This window comes from Sinohyriopsis cumingii, chromosome 8, assembly GCF_028554795.1.
Source record: "Sinohyriopsis cumingii isolate HCF-2022 chromosome 8, ASM2855479v2, whole genome shotgun sequence".
NCBI classification, from domain to species: Eukaryota; Metazoa; Mollusca; class Bivalvia; order Unionida; family Unionidae; genus Sinohyriopsis; species Sinohyriopsis cumingii.
This window is the reverse complement of record NC_142968.1, coordinates 41,168,915-41,187,510: the sequence shown is the minus strand read 5'-3', so window position 1 is coordinate 41,187,510 and position 18,596 is coordinate 41,168,915. Positions and strand designations below refer to the sequence as shown.

At 33.3% G+C, this 18,596-nt stretch overlaps 1 protein-coding gene across 3 annotated transcripts in view; it reads right to left on the bottom strand.

Moving 5' to 3' along the window:
* The window catches only part of LOC149793347 (lysosomal protective protein-like), a 64,696-nt gene extending 46,317 nt beyond the window's left edge, over positions 1 to 18,379 (bottom strand). The window contains exons 1-4 of one of the 3 annotated variants that reach the window (XM_089967330.1): positions 17,965 to 18,379; positions 11,404 to 11,577; positions 9,573 to 9,684; positions 2,081 to 2,131 (exon numbers count right to left, since the gene is read on the bottom strand). In XM_089967330.1, coding sequence (XP_089823456.1) covers positions 2,081 to 2,131; positions 9,573 to 9,684; positions 11,404 to 11,577; positions 17,965 to 17,990 — 363 coding nt within the window. In that variant the 5' untranslated portion in view covers positions 17,991 to 18,379. Of the gene's footprint in view, positions 1 to 2,080; positions 2,132 to 9,572; positions 9,685 to 11,403; positions 11,578 to 16,865; positions 16,979 to 17,964 lie in introns of those variants that run through there. The other 2 variants (XM_089967329.1, XM_089967331.1) reach the window with 2 other exon arrangements.
* Between the last annotated feature and the right edge of the window lie 217 nt (positions 18,380 to 18,596).

Below are 18,596 nucleotides of genomic sequence, written 5' to 3'. Positions count from 1 at the left end.
CAAAATCATTAAAAGGAAACTTGGGAAAAATCTGAACTAATAAATCGCTGTAATGATGGTCTGGTATGCACACATGGCACAATTCCTGAAAACAACATATATGTTCTAATTGTAGGTACACTGGTCCATTGTTTTTTAAATTTCTTGATGTAGAGAACAACAACTCTGAACCGAGACAAACACATTTATTCAACTTGAAGCAAAATTAGCAATCAGTGCCAAATGAGTAGATGAGTCAGCACATTTTGACTCAATGAACTTGGGAGTTGACTCAACCAAAGTGTAGTTCACCAATTACATCTGATTAAAAATGAATTCAAAAACTGGATTTATCATGTGAAGTCAGACTCCAGTGATCTTGGCTTTTGCCTTTTTGAGTCTAAAGTCAACAGTGTTCTTCAATCAAATGGCTATCCATCACTGAGGTTTGAGCAAAAGAAAAGACCAAAAAATACTCAAGTTACTGTTTGGAAACCAACTCATTTACAGATGAAAGGATTGATGGAATTCACCATCACTATAACACCTACAACCTTTTAGGATAACAAACTTTTATAAATAGAAAACTATGTGTATTATTTCTGTACACCAAATGTACACATACTTATGTCACCTGTTTAGGCTCGAATAAACAGTAACACAAGAAACAATGAAAACAACAAGTTTTGAAAAAATACAATAATTTATTTCCCTGGAAAAATTCTGTAAAAATAAAAAAAATATGAACTTACGGTTTTACAGAATCAAATACAAAAATAATCCAAGAATACATTTTTTGTAGTTCTAATAACATAATGTTCTACTGATTTCACATTCTAATCCCAAAGAAGAATCCAAGATAAAAGATGATGATGTATGCTGCAATCTGTAGTGTTTAAGTCTATAGTTCTTTGTAGAAACAAGAATTATCACTCCAATTTCTGGTAGCTGAATAAATTTTTATAAAAAACTGTTCTTGTTCCACAATATTACATTAGCACAAGTATTTTCCAGAAAAATAACAGAATTAATCCTTTTGAATCCAAGTAATTTGAAATAACTCCAAATCAAGTAATTCGAAATAAATCCAAACAGCTCGACATACAATTAACAGTTTAACTGAGATTAATTTTGCAAAATAGAGGCTATATGGTCTTCAAAAACGTAAACAATGGGTCACATGATCATCTTCTCGAAGGTTATAGAAAGCAAGTACTTGTTACAGATCACGTTTACCCAGCGTGACCCTGATGAAAACCAATCATTTCACTCTAAGAAATAAATAATAATACAAATTGTTTACATCTTAAAGACAAAGTCCCATCATGACCTCAAAAACAACCAATCATTTTAAAATAAAACAGAACTTGTTTACAATGGTTGCTACAAATTTTGAAACAAGGTCAGGATTTAGATCAACATCTTGTGTTTATAAACTAATGGTCAAGGTCAAACTATTTTCTGAAAAAAGTATCATCTCTAGTGAATAAATTTACATTACAATATCATGTAATGAAAAATAAAAAATTTGTAAAACTGACAAACAATTAAATTGAAATAAATATATATTAAATCAGATACAAGTAAATTAAATATACATAACACAGATGCATACATTTTCTTACCTTGTTCCAGCTGTGGTTGTAATAGGTCATACCAAGTGACAGATACATACATTTTCTTACCTTGTTCCAGCTGTGGTTGTAATAGGTCATACCAAGTGACAGATGCATACATTTTCTTACCTTGTTCCAGCTGTGGTTGTAATAGGTCATACCAAGTGACAGATGCATACATTTTCTTACCTTGTTCCAGCTGTGGTTGTAATAGGTCATACCAAGTGATAGATGCATACATTTTCTTACCTTGTTCCAGCTGTGGTTGTAATAGGTCATACCAAGTGACAGATGCATACATTTTCTTACCTTGTTCCAGCTGTGGTTGTAATAGGTCATACCAAGTGACAGATTCATACATTTTCTTACCTTGCTCCAGCTGTAGTTGTTGTAGGTCATACCAAGTGACAGATGCATACATTTTCTTACCTTGTTCTAGATGCATATATTTTCTTACCTTGTTCCAGATGCATACATTTTCTTACCTTGTTCCAGCTGTAGTTGTTATAGGTCACAGTCGTCCCATCACTGGAAATCTGAAGAAAGTTGCAGATGAATATAAAAGACAGGATACAATTTGGACTGCATTTCAGTTTGATATTTATCGTAATTATAAAGGATGGAAAGGCTTGCTACTGACAAATTACATATCTCAGGCTACTTTTGAATATATGCAACTTATACAATTATTCACCACTGCATTTTCTACACTACTGATGATGAATATATTATCAAAAAACATCAAACAGCTCGAAAGAAAAGAAAAGAAAAATTAGTCATTAGAATCTTCTCCGACAGCTAATTTAAAACCAAATTTATGAAACCAGTTGAATAAAGTTTCTTTTTTTTTTAGTCTAATGGAGAAAATGTTTGAAACAATTCAACAAGTTAGGTTGAAGTGGACATAAAGTTAGCATTTTATTTATCACAACATGAATATTTTTTCAATTTAACCTAAATGTAGTGATCTATTAAGATGCCCTGAATATATTGCAAATTTAACCTAAATGTAGCAATCTATTAAGATGCCTTGAATATATTGCAAATTTAACCTAAATGTAGCGATCTATTAAGATGCCTTGAATATATTACAAATTCATCACTTATAAAAAAATGACATTTTTGTTTGTACTTAAGTTTCTGAATATGGTAAATGGTCCTATTGTTCAGAATTACTGATCTCTGGGACTTTGACTCTGTAGTTTGCTACAAAAATAAAAACTTTTCATGAAATGATACAATGACCTTTTATGTGATTATATAAACAATATGATCAGGCTCAGCCCAAGGGCAAGGTGAATCAGGCAACCACCTTGGGCCCCGCGCTAACTCACAATGAAATTTCTGGCTTGAGACCCAGTGCTCATCTGCCATCACATAATGCACCAGCAGATCTGGGTCTATGCAGCATGTTAGGGGTAATCAGTACAACAAACAACAGTGCAAGAGCAGATTAAGGTCTTTCTTGTTTGCAGTTGGTCATGACTTATAAGTGAGTATATACAGTAGCTCCATGAATGTCATATCAGTGACATCCTCTAAAAATGTTGCAGTGGGTTATGCTGAGTTCCTCTGCACACAAATCATTATATAATGTGTGGGGTTTCCCTATCACACGTTAGAAAAAATATGATGGACTGCTTTCCTCTCATTTCTCACTATGAAAATGATAAAAAAAATGGCAAACTATTAGTATGGAATAAGCTTTCATGTTACAGAATATTTTCTGAAAATATTCCATCATTAAAAAGTGCACAATAAATCTGATTGGCAAACTTGGTCTTCTCAATACTAAAACTGCATGATGTTCACAATGTCATAAAAAGGTATATCAACCACAATGTCAATGAGTATACTCATTTGGGATAGGTATTTATCACATGACTTTCTCAAATGGACCAGCTGTATCACACATAAACATGTATGAGAAAATATTTTCTCAAATAATGCAAGCACATTATCTTTAAATTCCACAAATCACATCCAATTCAAATAAGTAAAAAATAAGCCATAACTGATAGTAATACATACAAATAAAAAAATTAATATAAAAAATTAATATTCGAGTGTCAGTAAAACCATACATATGATTTAATGGTAGATATCAGTGTCACAAAATTTTCTCAGATAAGATATTTTGCTGATTGCTTTGCTACTGCCATATTATTTCAATACATCCTGATAATTGCAAGCCTGACAAAACATACTGATATATGCAAGTCAGACAATAAACTCATGATATGCAACTTGATATACCTAATCTCATCACATACATTGAATCCACAATACAAGTAATTCCACAGATTTAAAATATTCAATAATTCTGTACCAGGTCATATAGGTCTGATTTCAGTGGAAAAGCATAGCACAGTGACATAACGAATGATGAAGCACATTTCCTTTTCAGTACGTCCCATGTCGGTAAATAGAGTTAATAAGCATAAACTTTTTCCATGCAAAAAGGAAACTTTTACGGCACAGTATGATGCATGCATCAGAAATTTAACACAGGCCAACAGACAACTGAGATGCAAAAGTTCTGGTCTGATGACCAGGATTATTACAGAAAATGTAAGTGTTCTGAACGATTTAATTCTGAGTGAAACGAAGAGGATTTTTACTTACCATCCACATAAAAATGTCAGTCTATGTAAATATATTAATTGCTACCAAGTGGCTGAAAATCCGATGAAAGATAGATTACAAGAAAATGCCTTGTCCGGTTGATCTCCGTTAACAGAAATGTCAACAACAACAAAAATGGATATCTCACAACATACAGTACTCATGCTAGATGTCAACATAAGCGGATTATGATCTAACAATGCACTGTTTAGATGGTTTGTCAGTATGGATAAAGAATTTGTTTATTTAACAATAGATAAATTTAGTGCACTTTATATCAAGTTGCAGCTTCCATTCATGGGGCCTCTGAATTTTTCCACTCCAAACTAATGGATGTATATACAAGTTTAAACATCCAACAATGTTGGCCATAAAAAAAGTCACCAGATGGTATATTTTGCTGCCAATAAGGGAAAAGAAATCGCAGTTTGCTACATTGGAAAAGCCCTACGTGATCCCAGAATAAACTTTTTATACATTATTTTTCATACTTTTAAGAATGTACAAGAAAAATACATATAAAATTTTAGGAGCCACGCCCCAGATGTCTTGTATTATTCATGTGCAATCTCTTCCCCAAAACGATAATAAAAAATTTTAACGCTGTTTTTGGTACGTTTAAGAAAGTTTTTTTCGTGTATGAGAAAAGTAAATGTATATAAAATTTTGGGAGCCACACCACGACCGTGTTATATCCGAATTCATGTTATAATGGAGCATGCTATAGTGGGGTCACACTGCATGTGTATATATATATATATATATATATGTAATAAACTGACTACAAACAGTGCAAAACTAGAATCTAGCTAACCTAAGCGCTTCTGACTCTTAATGAGTCTTTTTGAAAGGCAAATACAAAACAGACAAGACAAACAAATAAAACAGACAAACCATTGTCTTTGTAAAACTTTACATGACTATGACTTGTTCCAGATGCTGAAATATATTTTATACTGACCTAGAAATTGATGAGCCATAGCATCATGTTATTTTATGTAGATTGATATATGCGCAAATTGAATCCTGGATATTTCATTGTTATAGTTGTAATTATAGGTTATCGGGTGACTAATAAGCAAATTTAGAGAATTACTGAAAAGAGAACATGCTCACAACACCAAATGGACTTCCAAAACCAGAAAAGAAAAGGAATCTTACTGGATATGCCACCTTAGAACATTGAAACCAAGCGGTTTAAACCAAGAAGACTAGAAAAAGACAGCCATTCACAAATAAAATTATCTTTTTGCAGCCGCCATTAAGAATTGAAAGCGCTTAGGCTATCAAGATACTAGTTTTGCACTGTTCGTTGTCAGTTTATTACATTTATCTTAATCAATCCCTGACAAACGTGATCCCTTGCTGGATCCAATGCACTTGAAAGAACTGTTATTCGCCTTATGATTTGTATTCTTTATATATATATATATATATATATATATATATATATATATATATATATATATATATATATATATATATATATATATAGTTGTTGTTGGGATTAACGCCATTTTTCAGCATATGATGGTCTATGCATGGCGGCCAGTATTAATGGTGGAGGAAGAACCCAGGAAAATCCCGGGAAGAACCACCGACCCACGAGAAGCTACTGGCAAGCTTTCTCACATACCCACATTTGCCGAATCCTGGACTTGAACCGACGCAGACAGAGGTGAGATGGCAGTTGGCAGTGATCCATAACGGAGAGCGCTTTAGACCACTCTGCCACTCGGGGCATATATATATATATATATATATATATATATATATAATCAGTGTTCTCTCCAGTGTCAATCATTCTGGCTTGCGATGCTACTGAACCTTCTGATATGCTATGCATTAAGTGCCAATATGTATGTTTCCCAGTATCCATTAAACATTATTCTGTTACATAAACATTCTGCCACTCATTTCTCAAATGAACTTTTAAGATAATCTAGGATAATTGCAAACTTTATTTTGTGACTGTCTTGTCTTGACTGCTGGTGTACAAATTTTTATGCTGGTTAAGTCTTTACACAGATATAGCAAATATAGTCATGTGATTAACATGTAATGATGGAGTCTACTGGCAATGTGAGTTTTTATTTCAGTCATTTCCACTATCAATTCAGTAGGTTTGACATGTGATACTTTTGAAGTTAGTAAACTCCTTCAGTAAAAGGACACAAACATAAAAAAAATAATTACCCAGCACCCAGTTAACCCCATGCTGACCTGGCCAGGATAATTACCCAGCACCCAGCTAACCCCATGCTGATCTGGCCATGATAATTACCCAGCACCCAGCTAACCCCATGCTGCCCTGGCCATGATACTTACCCAGCACCCAGCTAACCCCATGATGACCTGACCAAGATAATTACCCAGCACCTAGCTAACCCCATGCTGACCTGGCCAAGATCAGCTGAAGAACTGATGGATTCAGATTTAGATAGCAGGATTGCTCCCACAGAAGAAAAGGAAGAGCCAATGAATGGAAAGGCTCAACAACGATTTCAATATTACAACTTCTGGTTTAGATTTACTTAGCATGGGTGAAGTGGGGTGGGAAACATATCACATACAATTCATTAGATTGCTATTATTTGGGGTTTTAAAGTTTAAATACTGGTAACAGCAGTATTTCTTTTTTAATGTTGAAGCTGTTGTTTCTGATTGTTGTCATTGTTGTTGACTTATTTTTTGAGAACATGTAAAGAAAAATGTTTTGGATTATTCCTTCATTTATGTTTTAAATGTTTCTCTAACAATAAATAAAACACCTAAAACTTCTGAATAATTTTTTCTATCTCTGCGACATTTAAGGAATTAAACCATAACAAACACACTGATATATTGTTTTATTATGGAAATTCTTTTTTTTAGTACATATCCTTGGATGAAAGATAATTTTTCATTTCTATGTTAATACAAACATTAATGTCTATTTCCATAATGCTTTACTAAGAGGAAAATTATGGACAAAATCCTAGCTGTAAACCCCCAGATACACCTAAAGCCCATGTCAGGAAATACTGACTAAAGCACTGTCCAAATCTTTTAGATAGCAGGATTTCATGAATTAGTGGGCAGGGTAATCAACTTTCGACAGCTTGTAAGATTTAGTGTCTGTAATAATTACAAGCCCCTATTATGATATACAGTACAGTATAACTACCAATGTATGACATGTACCATGATACAAAACGTATTATCACCTTCCTATACCAATATATATATGTTGTATCACCTACCAACAGTATGTTATGTATTACGATACAAAATGTATTATCGCCATTTTATACCAATACAGAGATCTCGGAAATGCTTAATTACGCATATTTGGATGCCAATTTTTTATCTGGGATGCAGAAAATCACTGAGGTGGGAGTAATCCATATGCATGTAATAGGTGTGCAGAAAAATTCAGACTTGCCAGTCCTGCTTCAGCCAACTGCTTTGTGGGAAAATGTGTTGATCAATTAGCTGTGCTGATATTTACAATGACAGAATTCAGTGACTGAAAGACCCTTTGATGTACATACATGTTGCCATTTATAAGAGTACATAAAAAAGAACATGGTGCAATAGCTGGGTGGCAAGTTCAAAGGCTTTGACTGGCAGCCTGGTGGGAAAATGTACTGATATTTACAGTGATTAAATTCAGAGGCAGAAAGACCCAGAGATGTACATGTGGTCATTTATAAAAGTACATCAAATAAACAACTTTAGCTTTCGTTATTGTGTTCATTTCCAAATGTAACGGAATAAGCAGTGCACATGACCTCAGAATCAAGATGTGTTGAGACTTAGACAAAATGGCATTCGTAAGTGGGTGACAAGTCGCTTAAAAATGTAAACTTCACCTCCTTCTGTTAGGAAAGCAAAAATGACTTCGCCCTGTGATTATCTAAGAGGTACATTGACTGACCATACCATATTTTTTTAAAATGCCCCTCACCACAGCTCAATTAGTTCTAGTGTTGTAGCAAAATGTATTCATCAAGACATCAGTAGCTAGGCCTAGTTTTTATATCAATTATGTTGACAAACAAACTCTTGCCCATTCACAAGCATTATATTTTGATAGTTGATTGACCATTAACCCTTTCTGAGTAAGGTAGCAACTATCAATTTCCTGCATTTTATCCTTTGATGATAAAACAAACAAATTTGTGTTTTAAGATCAGAATCGGTGATCTGGATATATATTAACTGCCTCTTATACACTATTTTGGCATAAAATTAGTTTGAAACTGTAAGTGAACAAGGAGGCCTAACGGGAAATAATGGCAGACTTCGCTAAGTCGGGGATGTACCAGTTTATTAGATTGTCTGTTTTCTTAAATCATTGGGCAAATATATTCAGAAAAAATATAAAAATCATTGAAAGCAAAGCCTTGGTATTATTTTATTAAAGATTTAACTTTAAAATGCAAATTATGTAGGTCAGAAATGTACGGGACAATGCTATGTTGTGGAATTCGCAAGATGCACTTTAAGGTCTAAGCTGTTTTCTGACTTGACAAGCATTTGCGAAAATACGGGGAAAAAACAGCAAATCAGATACTATTTATTGCCTAAAATTACTACAAGTACATATACGAATAAATAAACAATAAATCTGCGATCCTGCCAATGGACTGTTGTAATGAAGCTATATTATAGTGAGTGATTAAATTACTAAAACCTCTCCATCTAAAAATAGATGCACTCACGTCTGTGTTGATTCTGTAAGAAAGAAGGGACTGCAAAATGGGAGTCCTGGACTCCTAGTTTTAAAATCCTAGCGAGACCTCTGCAATATATATATATATATATATATATATTGTATCACCTGCCAACTGTATGTTATGTATCATGATACAAAACATATTATCACCCTTTTATACCAATATATATTGTAACCTACCAAATGTATGCTATGTATCATGATACAAAACAAATTATCACCCTTTTATACCAATATATATTGTAACCTACCAACTGTATGTTATGTATCATGATACAAAATGTATTATCAAAATTAGCTTGGTACATTCATACATATTATTGTCATCAAATTTTCATGCATTTTTTAAATGAAGTATATTTATGACAAATTATTTTCTTGATTTTCTAACTGGATATATATATATATATATATATATGTATGTATATATATATATATATATATATATATATATATATATATATATATATATATATATATATATATATATTTATGTGTGTGTGTGTGTGTGTTGTTTGACATTTTCTGCAATTATGAATACAAATTTTAAAATGTTTTTCTCCTTAAATTTCCATAAAATTCATGCACATAAAAACTAGGTGATTAAAATTATCGGAAGCAGAACTGCCTACCACAAATGGACCATGTTCTGAAAGAAGCCCTAGATCTGAACTGCACCCAGGGCCACCATTCATCCATAGTACCAGAGGATCTGTCTGTGGGTTGTTTGCAGACTCCAAGAACCTGAAATAAGCAAGACCACTGCATGTGGTAAATAATACAGCCACATGTCATAATGACACTAGCCTTGACCTTTTCAGCCTAAGTCAACAGGCTTCTTGTATCATCAAGGGCATCATATCTCTAATCAAAAGTGGCCCAGGTCAGCTTAAGATCACTCACCTGGCTAACACTGTCCCCATAGCCAAATACAATAGCAGTTATGAACACACATCCTTTCTGTTGTAATTTATTCTAATGCTATTAATGCATATTTTATTAAATCCACTAATTAACAGTTTCTATATTTTTGGACTTTCATCAACTGTTCAAGTTTGGTCGGAATTTTCTGGGAGAAGTTACTGTTTTACTAGAAGAAACGTAAACCCACAAGGAGACGTAAATATATTCAAACATACGTTTATGGCTGTATGAATATCTCTCGGTGTGTGCACATGTGAGAGTATTTCATTGTGAATGCATCTGCATCAGATCTTGTAACATTTTCTAAACCTGTCTGATATTTAACATAATTAAAACCAAATGTTCCAGGAAGCTCTCTGAGTACAGAATCTAAGAAAAGGACAAAATGGGCCTGACATCATTTGCCTAGGTGTCAGACATATGCAAGTTTGTGAAAGCATGTAATGAAACTGTGGAGAAAAAAGTAACATTTCAATCAATTAGTTGCCACAATTTCTATTTGGAATTTATTTGATGTTTTTATTTCACAAAATAATTCTTTCATTAATGGACAGGAAATTTCTAAGATCTGCATCAGGAAAATTGGATAGTCGAGATATCTGGATTGATTGTAATTAACTTTGAATACAATGAAGGAAAAATGGAGAGTTGAGATATCTGGATTTATTGTAATTAAATTTGAATACAATGAAGGAAAAATGGAGAGTCGAGATATCTGGACTGATTTTAATTAAATTTGAATACAATGAAGGAAAAATGCATATAGACTTCTAGTTTTAAATACTAAATAAAACAATTACACAATAGGAATTTAAAATAATCTGTGATTAATGGTATTTATTATCTGAAATGCCATAAAATAGTGCATATACATGTATATACCAAAATATTTCAGATAGCTGAAAATGGCCAAACCGTTTTAAGATATTGAGTGCGTTGGTTAGATTTTATTGGGAAATGAGAGTAAGGTGTCTTGCCAAAGAACACAGTACTTTAGCAAATTCACTCCAAAACTGCACAGATCTCATTGTTTTCCATCTAGACTTATCTATAATTTATTTTACCTACTAATGTTACATGCTAAATCTCTATTTCTTATTTTCTTCAACTTCAAATTACAGATGATCAAATTTAATCCCAAAGGTGTATTTTGATCTTGATATAAATAATTTGTTTCACTGAATATTATGAAACCTGTATTCTAAAAATACTTTTGCAAATCTTTATTTATACAAATCTGTCTTAAATTGTTTCTGCAAGGAGAGCTCTGCCTATCCCCAAACCAGAGCTTCTTAAAAGTCCCCATCATAGGTTACTCCCATAACAAAACTATAAAAAAACTAACAAGTTCTTTTTGTTTCTATTTTAAGATACCCTGCTCATATCTGATGGCAGATCAGCATTAGTTACATGAACTTTAAAGCTTTCTATACCAGGATGCCTTCAATCAAATTTGGAAACATTTTGTTTAGCAATTTTTGCAAAGATATAAAGTTTTGCAACTTTTTAGTGCCTGTAATGAACAAGATTTTTACTCACCAGTAGTGCAACCTTTTAGTGCCTGTGGCATTAAGGAAACCAGAATATTGTTTCCAGTATGGTTGCTTGTTTAGACCAGGGAGAGCTGTAATCTCATCTTCAATTGGCGCTGCTGTAACTAGGGTAGCCAGACTCAGAAATAAGCAAAATGTAGCAAGATAAACATCCATGATACTGAAAAACAAGATGAAATGATGATATTGTGATGTGGCATTAAGCAAATTGTTATAAATAATATACTCTGTAATTTAACTTCATCTTGGTAAAACTGTTGCAATTTTTCTTGTGTGATTTGGAATGGGGCTCAGGCACATCATCTTGGAAATTTTGTTTATATAAATTAAGAAATTAATTTTTGGCAGTAACATTGTCAAGCCCACTGGACTTTTAATCTAAGTTAAAAACTTTTACCAAGTTTAATCTAGGATATGGACAGACAGACAGACAGATAGAAAAACACATACATGGAAACTAATTTTATTGCAAAGACAGACTTGACAACAGTAAAAGGCCTGGCCGAAATTCCTGGGAAGATAAAGCTATCAAACCAAAATGTAAATAGGCCTATCTACTATGAGACAAAAAATAAAAGGTATGAATGCTGTGAAGACATCCAAGTATATAAAAAAGGCAAACATAAGTAAAAAATTTAAAATAAAATTAAGGTTTTCTGTAAAATCCACAATTTTTTATAAGTCTAAGACCTTCTCAGTTGGAACGCCATCAATGGGTGCATATCCCTGCAAACAGGTTACGTTTAATGGCTATTAGTATCTCTTACAGGGGCCCTGAGTGCTCTAAAGCGCTCTCCATTACGAATCACTGCCATCTTACCTCTGTCTGCATGGGTTTGAGTCTCGGATTTGGTCAATGTGGGTATGTGAGAGAAAGCTTGCCAGTAGCTTCTTGAGGGTCAGTGGTTCTTTCCGGGAATTTCCCGGGTTCTTCCTCCACCATTAATACTGGCCGCCATGTATAGCCTATCATGTGCTGAAAAATGGTGTTAAACCCTACAACAACAACAACAACAACAGCATCTCTTACAACATGTAGAAGGGCAAAGTGGGCCCATTCTGTATCCCTGGACTTGCACAAAACAGCTATTGTTCCTTTCATTATGATACTTAACCATTACCACTGTTGTTATCATATGATAATCACTTCCTTTATGGTTAGCCATTTCCTCCATTTCCTTTCACAAAATGTTGATAAATATTTACCAATAAAACCATTTTTTGAGAAGAATAATACATATCCTGACATTTATACAAATCTCTGACCTTAACATGGTGCAAATACACTGTTCTGCATAAACGAGATGTTTTCCTGGTATCAGTCTTTGCGATATAGCAGAATCATGTTTGCAATCTGAGTAATATTTATTTCATTTTTTTTAATGTACATCAATCCTAACAGAAAATGACTGTTGTTTTTACCAATCTGATATAAGTGATTTTTACATCTGTAATTTTGTTAACATATGTATACACAAAAGAATAACATGTTTTACTGCTTTGAGAAGAGTTGGTCAGTACTTTATTGCTTTTCAAGCAACTAATATTTCTTTCATAAGTTTCGTCTGCCTGCTAATTATTTGTCTGGCTTTGGTAATGTCTTAATTAACTGACATTGCAAACTAGGGTATCAGTGTTCAAATATTCTGGAACACTTTTCATAAATAATAGAAGTTTGAATGTTTAAATCACACTATTCATTCAGTCTAACATATTAACGACGCCTACTTTAAAAAATCTGGTTTACAAAATAAGTATCACTATTTTAGCACAGCTATCAGTCACATTGAAAAGACAGGGTAAAACTCAGTGTGAACATTTGTCTATTCATGCCCAACATGCATACAATTAAAGGGTGTGAATTTTTATAGTTTTCAAACTATGAGCATGGGTTTAAGAGGAAAGACTTGACCATTGGGCCAATGTCAATTTCATGCCCAGTAAGTTTAAGATTGTTGGGTGGCAACCTCAATGGTTTCCATGTTATAACCCAAGGGCTATGGGAATAGGGATAGAGAGTTGAAGCAATATCAGTTACATGTGTAAAATTATCTTGACATGGTTATAGGGTGGGGATATCAATAGCTTCCAAATTATGACCATTTGGGCTACATCCATGGGGGTTAGGGATAGACTCACGGTCAATGTCACTTGCATGTAGAAAGCTGCACAGCAAGTGTCTATATGGTAACAGAGATGGAATCTGAATAGTTTCAATGTTATTATCTGGAGGCCAAGTTCTTGAGAGGTAGTGAAAGAGCAAAGGCTTCACTGAGGGACAAGATCTGAACTATACTGACACTTAGATCAACAATCACACCTGGAGTTATATAAAATTGATGTATAATCACCCTTCCCCTTAGCTCAGTGGTTCCCAACCATTTTTTTTTGCCATGACCCTAACAAATATTTTTCTGAGCCTCATGACCCAGTTTCCACATCTTTATAAGTTGTATATCCCCCAAAAAATCCTGCCAACCTTCCACATCCCTCCTGAATGTCCTTGCAACCTGGGAGAACCACAACAGCTCCAACCTTGACCTTAAAATTCAATTGTTGGTATAATATATGCCATCATTGACCCAAGTTTCATGTATCTAGATTTAACAGTGCTGGATTTCAAGAACATTGTACCAGTATATAAATATGCCTGTAATTACAGACTCACAATATTCACTCACTTCTTGAAGATAAACAAATAGACACATTCTGCTGTGTTCTATATATGCATAAGTTATTTTATCACCATTATTTAAATAATAGTTTCCAACTTGTTGTGCTTTATCATTTATATGATTTCTTTTATGTTATAAACTTGCTCAAAAGTCAAAGTGATGGTCCAGTGAGTCAGCGGAAATGGGACTGAATCTTATATCAATTTCCGTTGTCTCTGTACCAATATTTCACCTATCACATACTGACAGGTGTTTCCATACCCATGCCAGGATAACTTTAAATAGACGTGTCATTTTGATGCCAGCAGTTAAAGACTTTTATCTAGAACAAACAAGGTTCATGGTCTATCTAGAACAAACAAGGTTCATCGTCAGTATGCCACACACTTTGTTATGGCATTGACAAAGTCAATATTTAGAACAACATACAAAAAGTACTGAACCAAACAGAATGCACCTCAGAATTATTTTTGATAAATTAGAACCTTTAATTTGTTCACATTAACCAGCTGCTCCGGTGGCTTAGTGGTTAGAGCGTATGCTTCAGATATGGGAGGTTGTGGGTTCGAACCTCGGCCAAGTCATTAACAGTTACCTAGTTGGGTGCTAAGCATTAAGAGGTTAGTGTTAGGACCGGTCAGCCAGGTGTAAGGATAATGTGACTGGATGGAACATGATGCTACATGTCTGCGACATGATGCCCCAGTGCTAGACATCACTATAAACTGCTACACTGCAGACATTGTAGCGATATGACTGAAAAATTGTTAAAGCTACATTAAAACTCCAAATCGCACACACACACGTATTCACATTAACCAACCTGCACCACAGGTTATCCATATGATAGAAACAGTAACTCTCATAAATTTGTAAACTGAGGCCATAACAGCAGCCATAAAATGCACAGTAACATCACTATCTACAATTTATTCACGATACTATGTACCCAAATAATAATAACAACAACAATAATAATAATACTGTTAAAAAAAAGTAATAATAATAATAATAATAATACTGTAATAATAATAATAATAATACTGTAATAATAACAATAATAATAATACTATAATAATAATAATAATAATAATGACTTTATTTAGAGAAAATAACTCAATCAGTTACAGGAAGTCATCTACCACAAGGCATTATGTTACGATATACATTTATACAGTATACACAGCATAAAGTGACAAATTTGCCAGAACACTAAAATATCAAGCAAAGTTTGAAGGCTGTAACACAAACAGACAGCACATATAAAAATATTAAATATATTGTATTGAAACATTCATCAGAGAAAATAATGTGTACACAAAGAAAAGCAAGAGGTATTTACAACTCTTCAACTGTCTGTAAAATTGAATTAAAGGTATACCACAAATTACATTACAATAGTCCAAATATGACTGATTAAAACTTTTATAAAAGATGACTCTTGACTGGCTAGGAATGAATCTTTGGATTTTCTTAAGTAGCCACAGATAAGAATTAAATCTTTCTGAAACATGTTTAGTGTGAATAAATAAGGTTAGATTGTTATCTACAAATACACGAAGAATTTTATCATGAGAGGTCATATTTAAATTACCTTTATCAAGTAGAATTAAATTTGTTGCTATCTAGCCTTGCTCTATTTTGTTCTGTTGTAACTAGGAGGGCTTTTGTTTTTTTATGGGTTTTTTAAAAATCATACTGTTTTCCTTCACAATAGTTCAAATCTCTTTTTGTGACTTACTTTCAAATTCAGTTTTTGATTTAAAGGACTTAGTGTGGTATCATCTCCACAGAGGTCAGTGGATGAAACAGACTTTTTATCTTAAGGGGTAAGTCGTTTATAAATATAAAGGTCTGGGGATAGAGCCATGTAGTAAATTGGAAGTAAACCATTAAAGGAATTATCATAACCTTGACAGACTTTCAGATTTTCCAGCAAAATCTCATGGTCTACAAGATCAAACTCTTGACAAAAATCAACCAACCATAATAGTACCAACCATTCCTCCTATCTAATCCTTGTAGCAATTTATCAATCATAGATGTGAGTGCAGTTTTGCAGCAGTGTTTTTTCTTCTTCAAAAGACAGACTGATTATCATGACTAAGATTATAAGTGTTCAAATATTTCACAAAAGAATCATGGATAATTTTTCTAGTAATCTGGAACAACAAGGTGGGTTTTTTTTGCATTATGTTTTGTTCCAGCTTTAAGCATTGCAGTTACCTTGGAAGTTTTTCTACTTTTCATGTATATTAAAATTTGCTTCCGAGATTATAGACTCTCTTTACAATATTGAGCCATACTGCATAATACTAAACAAAGAAAATGTTTAAAAAATGACTGGAAATTGATCAGAATAATGTAACTCTTACCAAGAACTATATTTGTAACATTTTCAGACAGAAACACAATGACCAAATATGTACAGAGCTAATGAATTCCACAAATTTCAAAATGAGAAAAATCTATATAACTCTCACTACTAAATATCAGAAGTTTGCAAAATAATACTAATTTTTGGCTTTCTGCAATAATTTTCTCAAATCTGGAAAAATTACTTACTTTCAATTGGGAAATAAATCTGAATGGATGAAATCAACAGTTATACAAGTCAAAATTTAACGAAATGTTTAGTTTAAATTAACAGCTTCAACAATCTGGAAATATACATGTTCTTCTTGATGTTGATATCTGTAATAAATTGTGTAAATATTTAGAAGAAAAAAAATGAATGGAACAAAGTATTGATAAACTGCAGAGTTCTACTTGCATGTTTAGCTTGATCCCCTTTACCTACAGCTTTGTTGCTTATGTTGTCCAGGTACAGAATGACTGGCAGACAACCTAATCAGCTCAGTCCTGTAATCTTTACCATGAGGCATATTTCTCTCGATACTAAAGATAAACTTGGACAAATATGACAAATATGCCAATCTACTGATATGTACTATTTATGTTACCTTTGGGTCTCCCTTGCATATGTTGTGTATTGACTGAGTTTAATTAAACATAATTCAACAAAAAAAATAATTAAAACAGCAATCACTATAAACTGGAGAAAATTACTGATCTGGAGTTAGGGTGGGCTGGTCTCTAAGAATAGCCAGGGAAATAGAGGGAACAAAAAGCAGAGAGTAAGATGCTGGAGGAAGAAATGGTAATGGAATGCCCTCTCTATTTCTGTCTGGTTGCATCAATGATCCATTAGACACAGAGTCATTGTACCCTGACAGTTTTTGCCCTTAAATCATATTTTCCAAATACATTTAACAGGTAACAAATGTACCAATGATACCATATTTAGTTTTATCTTCATGTATTTTAAAGATCAGTTCATTTTAATCTTGTGATTCTGTATTCTAATTAATAGGTCTTATCAAGTTCTGCTATCGTCTCTGCTTTTGCCTGCAAATAATTACAAATTTTAAGTTTTTAATGAGGCTTATATGTTTAACACATGCTAATCTTTCATATCGCTCACAGAAGAAAAATGATAAACACAAATTTACGTTACTAAGAATTTACACCCAATTACAATATCCTTAGCAAAAACACATGCATACAAAACATGCACAATCACATATTCATATAAAACACACATACAATACATAGGCTAATATGCATATGCACAGTCTAACTGAATCTAAATGGTATTGCAAACGCTCTGAAATATCCACAATGACTCCTAACAATTTTTAAACTTACTACCAATTAATAAATACAATGCAAAATCAAGCAAAATTGTTATCACAAGAAGAAAGCTGATGATGCAATGGACGCAGATTGAGAAAGCCATGTTTGAATTACTGACCACTGACATTATTTAAATAAGTTAACAGAAATTTCGTAAAATTTTACTTCAAACTTACTACTGCTGGCAGTTGTTGAATGGCATTCCACAGTTGGACACAGGAGTAAATGATTGTTTTTTTTTCTCTTCTCAATTAGGTCTGGAAAAAATTAGATTTTCTCTACAAGTATGTCTTCAGAAGAACGAATCAGTCCTGATTATATATAAATAACATTTACTTATTAAACAGGAAGACCCGGTACAAAACACAAATCCCGTGAAAATGGGATTAACGGGTGAAACGACTTCAGACGCACTAAAGACGATAAACGCTGACGGATGACGATCTTTTTTATGAAGCGAGTCTGTTTTGAGTCCACTTATCTTCCAATGCAACTCTTTGACTCGAGTAATTTATAATTTGTTAGCGTCGTGTTTATTACTTGTATTTTGTTTTTTTGGGGAGGTTTTTTTGTTTTCAGTTTCATCACGTGGCTCTCACATGACACGAGGAAATGACTAAGACTAATTGAGAGATATGAACCGGACCGAATGACCTAAAATGCCGGACAGAGTGACCTAAAATGCATACCGGGCATAACTTCACATGCAAGTTATCAATGAATTGTTGTTGTGGTGAGGTTTAACGCCATATTCAGCACACGATAGGCTATGCATGGCGGTCAGTATTAATGGTGGAGGAAGAACCCG